Source organism: Delphinapterus leucas, chromosome 15, assembly GCF_059928025.1.
Source record: "Delphinapterus leucas isolate spDelLeu-1000000601 "Yukka" chromosome 15, BTC_Dleu_Yukka2, whole genome shotgun sequence".
Classification (NCBI taxonomy): domain Eukaryota; kingdom Metazoa; phylum Chordata; class Mammalia; order Artiodactyla; family Monodontidae; genus Delphinapterus; species Delphinapterus leucas.
Window position 1 is genome coordinate 62,058,515 of NC_143143.1, and position 14,599 is coordinate 62,073,113.

The 14,599-nt window shown below is 44.9% G+C and overlaps 1 protein-coding gene across 1 annotated transcript in view; it reads left to right on the forward strand.

The window, feature by feature from the left end:
- TTLL9 (tubulin tyrosine ligase like 9) overlaps positions 1 to 14,599 on the forward strand; it is a 61,176-nt gene that overhangs the window by 27,359 nt on the left and 19,218 nt on the right. The window contains exons 6-10 of the mRNA XM_089896675.1: positions 9,903 to 9,970; positions 10,568 to 10,643; positions 11,846 to 11,936; positions 13,490 to 13,530; positions 14,403 to 14,490. Coding sequence (XP_089752801.1) covers positions 9,903 to 9,970; positions 10,568 to 10,643; positions 11,846 to 11,936; positions 13,490 to 13,530; positions 14,403 to 14,490 — 364 coding nt within the window. The remainder of the gene's footprint in view (positions 1 to 9,902; positions 9,971 to 10,567; positions 10,644 to 11,845; positions 11,937 to 13,489; positions 13,531 to 14,402; positions 14,491 to 14,599) is intronic.

A 14,599-nucleotide genomic window follows, 5' to 3' on the forward strand; every position in this document is an offset into this window, starting at 1 on the left:
CAGGTAAAGAATGGAGGCAAAGATCGAGAAGATGCAAGAAATGTTTAACAAAAATCTAGAAGAATTAAAGAACAAACAAACAGAGATGAACAATTCAATAACTGAAATGAAAAATACACTAGAAGGAATCAATAGCAGAATAACTGAGGCAGAAGAACAGATAAGTGACCTGGAAGACAGAATGGTGGAATTCACTGCTGCAGAACAGAATAAAGAAAAAAGAATGAAAAGAAATGAAGACAGCCCAAGAGACCTCTGGGACAACATTAAATGCAACAACATTCACATTATAGGGGTCCCAGAAGGAGAAGAGAGAGAGAAAGGACTCGAGAAAATATTTGAAGAGATTATAGTCGACAACTACCCTAACATGGAAAGGAAATAGCCACCCAAATCCAGGAAGTGCATAGAGTCCCATACAGGATAAACCCAAGGAGAAACACGCCAAGACACATAGTAATCAAATTGGCAAAAATTAAAGACAAAGAAAAATTATTGAAAGCAGCAAGGGAAAAACGACAAATAACACACAAGGGAACTCCCATAAGGTTAACAGCTGATTTCTCAGCAGAAACTCTATAAGCCAGAAGGGAGTGGCATGATATACTTAAAGTAATGAAAGGGAAGAACCTACAACCAAGATTACTCCACCTGGCAAGGATCTCATCCAGATTTGATGGAGAAATCAAAAGCTTTAAGACAAGCAAAAGCTAAGAGAATTCAGCACCACCAAACCAGCTCTACAACAAATGCTAAAGGAACTTCTCTAGTGGGAAACACAAGAGGAGGAAAGGACCTACAAAAACAAACCCAAAACAATTAAGAAAATGGTAATAGGAACATACATATTGATAATTACCTTAAAGGTGAATGGATTAAATGCCCCAACCAAAAGACACAGGCTTGCTGAATGGATACAAAAACAACACTCACATATATGCTGTCTACAAGAGACCCACTTCAGACCTAGGGACACGTACAGACTGAAAGTGAGGGGATGGAAAAAGATATTCCATGCAAATGGAAATCAAAAGAAAGCTGGAGTAGCTATACTCATATCAGATAAAATAGACTTTAAAATAAAGAATGTTACAAGAGACAAGGAAGGACACTACATAACAACCAAGGGATCAATCCAAGAAGAAGATATAACAATTATAAATATATATGCACCCAACATAGGAGCACCTCAATACATAAGGCAACTGCTAATAGCTATAAAAGAGGAAATCGACAGTAATACAATAATAGTGGGGGACTTTAACACCTCACTTACACCAATGGACAGATCATCCAAACAGAAAATTAATAAGGAAACACAAGATTTAAATGACACAATAGACCAGATAGATTTAATTGATATTTATAGGACATTCCATCCAAAAACAGCAGGTTACACTTTCTTCTCAAGTGCGCACAGAACATTCTCCAGGATAGATCACATCTTGGGTCACAAACAAGCCTCAGTAAATATAAGAAAATTAAAATCATATCCAGCATCTTTTCTGACCACAACGCTATGAGATTAGAAATCAATTACAGGGAAAAAGACATAAAAAACACAAACACACATGGAGGCTAAACAATACGTTACTAAATAACCAAGAGATCACTGAAGACATCAAAGAGGAAATCAAAAAGTACCTAGAGACAAATGACAACGAAAACATAGTGATACATACCTATGGGATGCAGCAAAAGGAGTTCTAAGAGGGAAGTTTATAGCAATACAAGCCTACCTCAAGAAACAAGAAAAATCTCAAATAAACAATCTAGCCTTACACCTAAAGGAACTAGAGAAAGAAGAACAAACAAAACCCAAAGTTAGCAGAATGAAAGAAATTGTAAAGATCAGAGCAGAAATAAATGAAATAGAAACAAAACAATAGCAACGATCATAAAACTAAAAGCTGGTTCTTTGAGAAGATAAACAAAATTGATAAACCATTAGCCAGACTCATCAAGAAAAAGAGGGAGAGGAGTCAAATCAATAAAATTAGAAATGAAAAAGGAGAAGTTACAACAGACACCGCAGAAATACAAAGCATCCTAAGAGACTACTACAAGCAACTCTATGCCAATAAAATGGACAACCTGGAAGAAATGGACAAATTCTTAGAAAGGTATAACCTCCAAGACTGAACCAGGAAGAAAGAGAAACTATGAACAGACCAGTCACAAGTAATGAAATTGAAACTGTGATTAAAAATCTTCCAACTAACAAAAGTCTAGGACCAGATGGCTTCACAGGTGAATTCTATCAAACATTTAGAGAAGAGTTAACACCCATCCTTCTGAAACTCTTCCAAAAAATTGTGGAGGAAGGAACACTCCCAAACTCATTCTATGAGGCCACCATCACCCTGATACCAAAACCAGACAAAGATACTACAAAAAAAGAAAATTACAGACCAATATCACTGAAGAATATAGATGCAAAAATCCTCAACAAAATACTAGCAAACAGAATCCAACAACACATTAAAAGGATCATACACCACGATCAAGTGGGATTTATCCCAGGGATGCCAGGATTCTTCAGTATACGCAAATCAATCAATGTGATACACCATATTAACAAATTGAAGAAGAAAAACCATATGATCATCTCAATAGATGCAGAAAAATCTTTTGACAAAATTCAACACCCATTTATGATAAAAACTCTCCAGAAAGTGGAGCATAGAGGGAACCTACCTTAACATAATAAAGGCCATATATGACAAACCCACAGCAAACATCATTCTCAATGGTGAAAAACTGAAAGCATTTCCTCTAAGATCAGGAACGAGACAAGGACGTCCACTCTCACTACTATTATTCCACATAGTTTTGGAAGTCCTAACCATGGCAATCAGAAAAGAAAAAGAAATAAAAGGAATACAAATTGGAAAAGAAGAAGTAAAACTGTCACTGTTTGCAGATGACATGATACTATACATAGAGAATCCTAAAGATGCCACCAGAAAACTACTAGAGCTAATCAATGAATTTGGTAAAGTTGCAGGATACAAAATTAATGCACAGAAATCTCTTGCATTCCTATACACTAATGATGAAAAATCTGAAAGAGAAATTAAGGAAATACTCCCATTTACCACTGCAACAAAAAGAATAAAATACCTAGGAATAAACCTACCTAGGGAGACAAAAAACCTGTATGCAGAAAACTAGAAGACACTGATGAAATAAATTAAAGATGATACAAACAGATGGAGAGATATACCATGCTCTTGGATTGGAAGGATGAATATTGTGAAAATGACTATACTACCCAAAGCAATCTACAGATTCAATGCAATCCCTATCAAATTACCAATGGCATTTTTTACAGAACTAAAACAAAAAACTTAAAATTTGTATGGAGACACAAAAGACTTCCAGTAGCCAAAGCAGTCTTGAGGGAAAAAAACGGAGCTGGAGGAATCAGACTCCCTGACTTCAGACTACACTACAAAGCTACATAATCAAGACAATATGGTACTGACACAAAAACAGAAAGATAGATCAATGGAACAGGATAGAAAGCCCAGAGATAAACCCATGCACCTATGGTCAACTAACCTATGACAAAGAAGGCAAGGATATACAATGGAGAAAAGACAGTCTCTTCAATAAGTGGTGTCAGGAAAACTGGACAGCTACATGTAAAAGAATGAAATTAGAACCCTCCCTAACACCATACACAAAAATAAACTCAAAATGGATTCAAGACCTAAATGTGAGACCGAACACTATAAAACTCTTAGAGGAAAACATAGGAAGAACACTCTTTGACATAAACGACAGCAAGATCTTTTTTGATCCACCTCCTAGAGTAATGGAAATAAAAACAAAAATAAACAAATGGGACCTAATGAAACCTAAAAGCTTTTGCAAAGCAAAGGAAAATACAAAAGATGAAAAGACAACCCTCAGAATGAGAGAAAATATTTGCAAACGAATCAATGGACAAAGGATTAATCTCCAAAATATATAAACACCTCATGCACCTCAATATTAAAAAGACAAACAGCCCAATCCAAAAGTGGCCAGAAGACCTAAATAGACATTTCTCCAAAGAAGACATACAGATGGCCAAGAAGCACATGAAAAGCTGCTCAACATCACTAGTTATTAGAGAAATGCAAATCAAAACTACAATGAGGTATCACCTCACACCAGTCAGAATGGCCATCATCAAAAAATCTACAAACAACAAATGCTGGAGAGGGTGTGGAGAAAAGGAAACCCTCTTGCACTGCTGGTGGGAATGTAAATTGATACAGCCACTATGGAGAACAGTATGGAGGTTCCTTAAAAAACTAAAAATAGAATTACCATATGATCCAGCAATCCCACTCCTGGGCATATTCCCCGAGAAAACCATAATTCAAAAAGACACAGGCACCCCAATGTTCATTGCAGCACTATTTACAATAGCCAGGTCATGGAAGCAACCTAAATGCCCATTGACAGACAGATGGATAAAGAAGATGTGGTACATATATACAATGGAATATTGTTCAGCCATAAGAAGGAATGAAATTGGGTCATTTGTAGAGACGTGGATGAATCTAGAGACTGTCATACAGAGTGAGGTAAGTCAGAAAGAGAAAAACAAATATCGTATATTAACGCATATATATGGAACCTTGAAAAATGGTACAGATGAACCGGTTTCCAGGGCAGAGATTGAGACACAGATGTAGAGAACAAACATATGGACACCAAGGGGGGAAAGCGGCGTGGGGCGGGGGTGGTGGTGTGAAGAATTGGGAGATTGGGAGTGACATGTATACACTAATATGTATAAAATGGATGACTAATAAGAACCTGTTATACAAAAAAATAAATAAAAATTCAAAAAAACCCCCCAAAAACAAATTTGCATAGCTTGTTATACTTTATATCCAACCTCAGTGTCTACCTTTGCAAAATTTTGGGACTAATGGTACATGGAACCTAACTGAGATGCTGTGATTTAAATAAGAGAGGATTTTTTATTCAAATTAAGTACATATAGGATTCCAGCTTTAGTGGGCGTTACTGTCTCCCCAGTATCCATTCCACTGCGGCTCCCCCATTCTATAGTGTAGATTCTATTTGGACTGAGTTTTTCCAGTGATCCCATCTGTATCGCCTATGTTTTCCTGTCTCCTGAGTAAAATTCTCTCACTTCCATTTTATGAGTTTTGTCAAGTGGCCCCTTAGTTATCTATAAATGCGTAATTCTAATTACACATAATTCCAGTGTTTCCATTTGGTGTTTGGAGGCTATCTTTAAGGAGTCTGAGATTTTCTGTCCCTTTTCCTGTTGACAAAGGGAGAAAAGCAAAACAATTTCTATAGTAGTATCATATGCAGTAGTTTTCTTGTAGTTATCCCTCCACATAATTATAGCCAACACTCAACTGCCCTTTAAGAAAATTCATGATATGACTTTCTAGACAGAATTTAGAAACTAATTAATTACAATACAACAGACTTCTTTACCAAAAATACATTCAAGGGCTCCTTTTAAAAAGCAAACTTCTGTTGCACATAGTTAAAGAATCATAGACCTTGATGGGTCTTTTATGATCATCTTTACAAATAAATTGAGATGAAGTATTCTTTTCAAGGGAATGATCACTTTGTTATTTTCACCCAGTGTTTTCACCCAATGGGATCTATGTAGCCGTAATAAAGAACGAGGACATTCTATATGAGCTGAAATGGAGAGATGCTCAGGATAGAATGTGAAGTTGAAAAAGGCGCAAGCTGGTCAATCTTAGCATCTCTAGATGTGGAGCAAACAGACAATTGTGATGGAATAGCACCAGCTGTGTATTCTTGCCAAAAAGTGGAACCTGAATGTAACCAAACCTCTAGAGCTAAGTTTCATTTATAGGAAATACAAAGAAAAGAGGAATACTTTAAATGGTGCTACAAGGAAACAGACCAACCCAGAATATGGAACAGTGCACAGGACAATTGGCTTGTACACCTAGTCAATGGCAGGGGGAAAGGAGGGAGGACTGTCCTCAATTAAAAGAGACTTAGGTGTCATAACAACCAAATGCAATGTAGGGAGCTGTTTAGGTCTGGACTTAAACCTATCATAAAAGGACATTTTTGAGATAATCAGGGGAATTTGATTATGGACTGCAGAATCAGGAGCTAAGACATCATTATTAATTATGTCTTGTATGATGATGGTATTATGGTTATATAGCAGAGTGTCAATTTTTTGAAAACAAGATGCACACTGAAGTCTGTAAGGGTGAAATAACATGACATCTGGGATTTGTTTTCAAATGAAAGTTTGATAATTTTGAATTTGTGTATTTGCTTTTGATATGTCAGAAAATTTTAATGTAAAATAGTAAATAGAGGGCTTCCTTGGTGGCGCAGTGGTTGAGAGTCCGCCTGCCGATGCAGGGGACGCGGGTTCGCGCCCCGGTCCGGGAGGATCCCACATGCCGCGGAGCGGCTGGGCCCGTGAGCAATGGCCGCTGAGCCTGCGTGTCCGGAGCCTGTGCTCCACAACGGGAAAGGCCACAACAGTGAGAGGCCCGCGTACCGCAAAAAAAAAAAAAAAAAAAAAAAAGTAAATAGAAAATGCAAGATGAAAAAAATAAAGCTTTAATGAGGAAATGTGTATAAAATCCTTGTGCCTGGTTCATTGTCGAGAAGTATTAGCTTCTAATATTACCACTGTTTAGGAACTATTCCCCTAAAGTTGTTTCTGTTTCTGCGTCCCAAGACTCCGTGGCTTGAAACAACAATCATCTCTTATTTAGCTCATGAGCCTCCGGCTTGGGCAGCACTTGACAGGGAAGGCTCAGGGCTGCTCCAGCATCTACCTGGGCGGATTTACTGAGGGCTGGAGGATTCACTGCCAAGCTGACTCACTCGCTCCGCTAGCAAGTTGGTGCTGGCTGCTGGCTGCTGGCTGCTGGCTGGGAGTTCAGCCAGGGTTGGGGGCTGGAAGACTCAGTTGCCCCCAGTGTGGGCTTCTCCACGTGACCTGAGCTTCCTCACAGCATGGTGGCTGGGTTCCAAGGGTGACCATCTCCAAAGAGAAAGCTGTGTGGAAGCTGTGTTGCCTTTTATGACCCAGCACTGGAATTCCCACAGCATCACTTCTGCTGTACACAATTAGTTGAGACAGTCCTGAAGGCTCACGCAGATTCAAGGGGGACGGACATTGACTTTCCTCTTGTTGGAAGGTGGTGGGTAGCAAGGTTGTGGAAGACATGTGGGACTGGGAATATCGTTCTGATTGCTTTTGGAAACGACAGTCTGGTGGGACTAGATATTAGGTGATTTCCAGTCTCAACAACCCTGATATATCACCATGCAGGAAGTTTATTTTCCACTCTTTAGGATTATTCCCTTAGGAGGACATCTCCTGGAATAGGCATGTCAGTGACTAACAAGGCTTTAAACAATAAAGGCTTTTCATTATCTTATATAACAAGAAAGCTGGAGGTAGGCAGTTCCAGGTTTAGGGATGTGCTCAAAGGTGCCTTTAAAAGCCCGGGCTTCTTCTCTTTGTCCACTCTGCCTCCTCAGTGTGTTGGGTTTCTGTCATCAAACTTGTCACCTTATGGATGTGAGATGGCTGTTGTAGTTGCAGGTATCACCTCCTCAGATGTAGCATTCAAACAAGGGGCAGGCACTTTCTCTCTCTCTCTCTCTCTCTCTCTCCCACTGCCAATCTCTCCCCAACCCTAATATTTTTAACAAGGATGAGATTCTTTCCTCAAAGCCCCAAGCAGATATCTCCTTAGGTCTCTTTGGCCAAAACGGGTCACATGGTTTCCATTAGCTGCAAGGGATGCTGGGAAAACAAGTATCTGGTCTTTCTAGCCTCCATCCTGAGAGGTGGGCTTTGTCAGCCAGGAAGAAGAGGAAGAGGAGTGGCTTTAGGGAAGTCAACCAACAGGGGGTGGCGGTTACTAGATCAAAAGGTATGAAATGTTAAAAAAAAATTTTTATTTGAAATTTAATAAAACAGAAAGTGCCCAAATTATTAAGGATATAGCTTGATGAATTTTCACAAGGTGAACACTAGTACCCAGATTATACACAGAGCATTGCCAGCCCCTCAGCAGCTCCCCCAGACCCCTTTTCACCCACCACCACCAGTCACTGACGGCATAGGTTCCTTTTGTCTGTTTTGGGACTTTAAATAATTGGAATCATGCAGTACAGCTACATTGTGTCTGGTTTCTCTCCTTCAACATTATGTCCGTGCGATTCATCCGTACTGATGTGGGTAACTGTAAATTGTTAAGCATTGTTGTATACGATTCCATTGAGAGAATATCTATTCATTTGAGAGTTTCAAGGTTGGAGTTATTATGAATTGTGCTGCTTGGACATTGCCGTGCATGTCCATGGCTGCCCACGTGCACATGTTTCTGTCACGGAGTTACCTAGGAGAGGAATCGCTGGGTCACAGGGGTGCCTGCCTTCAGTTTTAGTGGAGGCTGCCCAACAGTTTCCCAACAATGCAGTGTGTGAGCGTTCCAGTTTCTCCACATCCTCACCAGCACTTGGTAGTGTCTGCCTTTACTTTTACCATTCCTGGGGAGTGTGTAGTGCTATCATATTGGGGTTTTCATTTGCGTTTCCCTGAAGACTATGGGTCAGTGCCTTTCCATTGCTTACTCTGTGTCATCTCTCGCGAAGTGCCCGGTCAAGTCTTTGCACAGCTGTGAACCGTTGGAAGCCCTGGATGCACACTGAGTAATTGTTTTCCAAAAAATATGTGCACGTGTGGCTGCCCCTGCGCCACTGCCAGTGCTCCAGTATTTTGGGCACCCCATCTTCTGGGCACACACAACCCTGAACCAGGGTGCACAGCATGGCAGGCAGAGCAGGGCTGGGTTTTTAGCTCCCACTGCCCCCACCGCTGGGAGCCCTTCTTGCAACAACCCGCGGCCATGCCTGATGGCCCTGCCCGCCTCACATTGTACCAAGAGCCTTGCTTTGACCAGCTGGGCCATGCTCAGAGGAGATGAGAACGAAATGAGAGTTTGCTCAGGCTGGGTGCATTTATGCTGGAGAAAAAAATGGCTCCGGGGCACTTGCTCAGTGGCTGCAAATAACCAAAGGGCTGTTCTAGGGCCCAGGAACCAGATTTGTTGTAGGAGGCCTAGAGGCCAGAACCAGGCAGGCGAATTTTAACTCAACACAGGTTAGGCTGTGAAAGTTCCATGAGGTCTGGGTTACTGCTGTGGCATAAAGCCAAGCACACAGTAGGCACCTAATATGTACCTTCTGGATGAAATGACTGCTTAATAGAGCTATCCTGCCGTGGAATGCGCTGTCAAGGGGTGGGGGAAGGTAGTGAGCTCCCTGGCACTGTGAATGTGAAAGGTCAGGCAGGTGACCATTGTGGAGGGATGTCACAGAGGGAGCAATGCCTTTGGTGCCTGCTGCCCTGCATGGTATGAAAGATTCTCCCAACCCCTAGACTCTGTGAAGCTTTGAATTATCCATGCTGGGATTCAATAAAGGCAGGCTGATTGCAGTATTAGCTGAAGCAAAATCTAATTAGGAAGGCAAATTGATTTCCAAAAAAAGAAGTGGATGATGTGTCCCCAGGACTGTTAGAAATGGCTTTTTAATTGTCTGCTCCTTTGTATTATTCATGCAATTGTGTGCCTTTGTGAGCTCAGTCGTCTCTCACTTTCCTTCCCACTTCCCTCTCTCCCTCCCACCATGCTTAGCACCTTCTCTGTCCCAACCCCTTCAAGGCTGGGCTGGGCCATTCCTCAGGGACAGCTGGGGGGCCCTCGGGGAAGATGGAAACAGAAAAATGCTGGGGAGGGGCCCCTGGGGAGGGGCCCCAGGCCCCCAAGCCCACGGGCCAACAGGGAACTACACAGAGCTGAGAGCCAACCTTTCTGCCCTCCCCCCCAACCCAGGTAGCCCGGTCGCAGGGGAAGGGCATCTTCCTCTTCCGGAGGCTGAAGGACATCATGGACTGGAAGAAGGTGAGCTTGCCCCTCCCCCTTCCTCCCCATCCTTCCTTTGCCCTTGCATGGATGAGGGGCCCCTCCTCCTTGCCCTCAAAGCTTGGAGGGCTGGCCAAGAAGCTCTGCCCACAGGCCTGCCTATGGGTGCAGGGTCTCTGGAGCCAAATTGCCTGGGTTCAAATCCTCACCTTGTCACTTAATAGCTGTGTGACCTTGGGCAAGTCATTTCACCTCTCTGTGCCCTTGTGAATCAGTGAGTTAATATGCCTAAGAGAACGGTGCATCCTTTTCCTGGGCCTCCTGCTCACTTGGTTGCGGAGAGTTTGGCTAACTCTTCCTCCAGGTCCTGGACTGAGCCTGAGGCAGGTCCCTCCCTCCCCCAACCCCGTCCTTGTCACAGCAGAAATCCTGGTCCCAATCCTGCCTCAGCAGCTGTGTGGTCCTGGGGAAACTGCTGAACCCCTTAGGGATGATAATGTGCAGGGTGGGTGTGAGGGGCAGGATGACAGAACTCCACAACGGGCACCTACCGTGTCAGCAGGCTCACAGCAGGTGCTCAATAAATGAATTTTTCCTCCCCACCGTGTGTCCTGATTCCTCCCATGAAACTGTCGGGACACCGCCACGAAGAAGCTCACCAGCTTGGAGGCTCAGCCGGCTCCAAGCGCTGTCAACCCCTCTGGCAGCCACACGAGTATAGGTGGGGGTAGCCCTGGGTCCCAGAAAGAGAAGACCTGGCTGCCTCGATACTGAAGCAGCTTGGGGGTGGGGGTGATGGTAGGTGTAGAAAATTCTGGCCCTTGGGCCCAGAACCCCTGAGTTCCAGCGCTCACTGCCACTGGCTGTTGTGTGACCTTACCAGGTGTGTGACATTTGCCTTTGGGCCTCGGTTTTCTCACAAGGTTACTGTGAAGGGGACAGTGGGTGGGAAAGGGCGTTGCAGATGGTGAGGTGAAAAGGAGCATGCTATCCTCCTGAGCTGGGCTGGCCTGCAAAGAATTAGCAGGTAGAGAAGGGAGAGGAATGTCCTTGGAGGCCTGGGTGGTACTCCAGGCAGCACTGACCAATGGAACTTTCTACAGTGGTGGGAATGGTGCACACCTGTGCTCTCCAATGCCCTGACCACTAGCGACATGTTGATATACTGAACACTGGAAATGAGGCTAGTGCGACTGAAGGACTGGATTTTTAATTTATTTCCTCTTTTATTGCGGTAAAATATACATAAAATTTACCAGTTTAACTCTATTTGTGTACAATTCAATGGCATTAAGTACATTCATAGTTTTGCGCAACAGTCACCACCATCCATTTCTAGAACTTTTTCATCTTCTCCAGCTGAAACTTGTAGCCATTAAACACTAATCCCGTCCTGCCCCCCTGCCCCCAGCCCCTGGCAACCACCCTTCTACTTTCTGTCTCTGTGAATTCCGCTACTCTAGGTACCTCATATAAGTGCAATTATACAATATTTGTCCCTTTATGTCTGGCTTATTTCACTTAGCATGAAGCCTTTAAGGTTCCTCCATATTGTAGCATGTAACATCATTTCCTTTTAATCAATTTAAATATAAATGTACATAGCCACATGTGGCCAGCAGCTGCCCTACTGGGAAGCACAGATCTAGAGGTTAAATACCCAGGCTCTGGGCCCAGCCTGTGTGGGTCCACTTCCCAGCTGTACCACCAGTTGGCTGTGTTACCATGGGCAAGTCACTCCCCTTCACTGTGCTTCAGTTTCTCATCTGTAAAACGGGAATAACATTAGTACTTTCCCGACAGGGTTGATTTAAGGATCAGATCATATACCCCCAAGTAGAGTGCCTATCACAATGCCTCGTATACAGGAAATGCTAAAAAAAAATGTTAATAACAATTATTATTACAACTAGGACACAAGAAGTTCTGATGACCAGAAAGATGATATTCCCGTGGAGAACTATGTAGCTCAGCATTACATCGAAAATCCCTACCTGATAGGAGGTAAGATGGCTGTCTCTGCTCCTGCCCTTCCATGGAATGGTCGGTCAGTCAGTCAACAAGCCTTGATTAGCAGCCCAACGTGGGCTCAGCCTGACACCAGGCATGATGGGATGCAAAGACAGAATCCCACCCTGCATGCTCCCACCTCCCAGCCGTTGCCCCTAAGGTTCCCCCTGCCTGGCATGCCCTTCCCTCTCCCTTCCTGGTTCACTAAAATCCTCTTCATTCTTCAAGAACCAGCTCCTTTATGCGTTTATCCAACAAATATTTACAAAGTGCCTAGTCAGTGCCAACCATTGTCCAGAGTGCTGGCTGCCCACCCTGCTCTCTTGGAGCTTACACTCCAATGAGCAGACAGCAATAAACCAGAAACAAAGAAGTAAGATAGTTCCACACAGCGGTGAGTGTTAGGAAGTAAATCAAGTGCAGAGTGAGGGAGGGCCTCTCTGCAGAGGTGACGGGAGCTGAACCCGGAATGACAGCTAGGAGTCACCCGTGGGTAGATTTGGAGGCCCGGGGAGCTGTAAGGGCCAAGGGCCTGAGGCGGAACCAGGCTATGGCGCATGAAACCTTCTCGGATTTCCCCAGGCCGTCTCCACCTCTGCTTTTCCCACACAGGGGCCGTGAAGTACAGACACGTCAGGCAGTATGTGAGGAGGGGCGTCTTGGGAGGGTCTGGTCTGAGAGGAGCCAGTGCTCCGAAGGGGACAACATCACTTACCTCCTCTCACTTCCTCAGGCAATGTCCTTCCGCCGGGTCAGTCTGTGGCGTCTTCTCCACCCCTCCCTTTCCCAGTGACCCCATCCTCTCTCGTGGCTTTAACCACCACCCAGATCCAGTGACTCCCAGCTTTCTGTCTGCAGCCGATACCTTGCCCCGCACCCCAGACCCTGCAGCCTGTATCATCCCCTCGCAGGCATCTCTCAGCAACTCGAATCCAACAGGACTAAAATCCAGCCCTTGTCCTCCCCCCACCATCTGGCTCACCCACCAGCCTCCCGCCAGGGACACAGCCCTCGCACCCCCAAGCCAGAAGGTGGAGACCATTCTGGGAGCATCCCTCTCTTCCCTCCCACATCCGGTTCTTCATCAAGCTCCCATGCAGCTTTTGAACCTGCTGGCCACCTCCATCCCAGTTCCGGACACTGTCCTCTCCCTCCAGGGCAACACGCCAGCCTCCGCACTGATGCCCACTGCTCTGGCCCCCTTCACTCCACTCCAAACACAGTTGCCAGAGGGATGGGACACCCTTCAGTAGCTTCCCATGGTTGGTGGAACAAAATCCAAAAACTGCACATGACCTGGCCTCTGCTGACCTCACTGACATATCCTTCCACTCTGCCCTTGGACCAAGCTCTTTGTCGCCTCTGGGCCTCTAACCAGGCAGCTCCTCCTGCGCGAAGGCCCCGCCCCCTCTGGGCTAGGCAGGCACCCGGTACCTCCTGTGTCTCACTGGGATTCACATCTGCCTGTCAACTGTTGTATCCCCCAAACCTAGCATGGTAACCAATCAATATTCGTTACACTGATTAATTCTTTCCTTGCCTGACAGGCCGCAAGTTTGACCTGCGTGTCTACGTGCTGGTGATGTCGGTGAGTGACCGGTACAGGTGCCTTCCTCCAGTGGCGGGGAAGGGACAGTTGGACTGGGGGACAGGGGCAGAAGCCATTCTGGGGGCACCCGTGTGAGCTGTCTGGTTTAATCTGCCTGGGAGAGCCCAGGGGGTGGGTAAACAGATCCAAGCTTTGCCGTCTCAGAGACCCTGGCAACTGGATTGTCACTCTGCCTTCCTTCTTTATTCATTCAGTCGTCCGTGGTAACAACAGCTAGCATTTATTGAGCACCAGGCCCAATATTTAGCAGGTTTTATCTCATTCAGTCCTCCTAATAACCAGGGAGGTAGGATCTTTTATTGGCCTCATTTTACAGATAAGGAAACAGATCAGAGGGACTGAGTGACTTGCTTGAGGTCACACAGATGGTGAGTGGCAGGGCTGGGACTTGGATCCAGGCATCCTACTCTCTTAACAAAGGAGGTGCTATACTCCCTCCACCCATGCATTCGACGAACACTTAAACCTTCATGGTGCAACATTCTCTGCTGAGAACAGGATATAAGTGTGTCCAAGACAGGCTCCGCCCCTGTCCTCCTGGAGCTTACAGTCTGGTGGGGAATATGGACACACCGTGAGCTGGTGGGTGTCACATGTGGTGGTGGAGCAGAGAAGACACCCATTAATTTTTTTCCCTTCTGCATCTCCCTACCCTTACTTCTACCTCCAGGGAAGGAGGGGGATCGAATCAAAGGAGGCTGATGTTTGAGCACATTCATGAAGGATGATGTGGGAGAGAAGGCAGGGCATGCCAGGCGGAGGAAACAGCAGGTGCAAAAGCTAGGAGTGTGAAAGTGCTGGTATTGATTCCCCTTCCCTTTTCTCTCTCTCCATTTCCACCTCCCCCACAGTACATGCCGCTGCGAGCCTGGCTGTACCGGGACGGCTTCGCCCGATTCTCCAACACCCGCTTCACGCTGAACAGCATCGATGACCAGTGTATCCTGGCATCCCACCCCCCACCCCTAAGCGTTCTCCACATACCCTGCTCTGCCTGTCCTCTGGCTGGTCCTGAGATAACTCATTCATTCCACAGATGTTTGCTGAG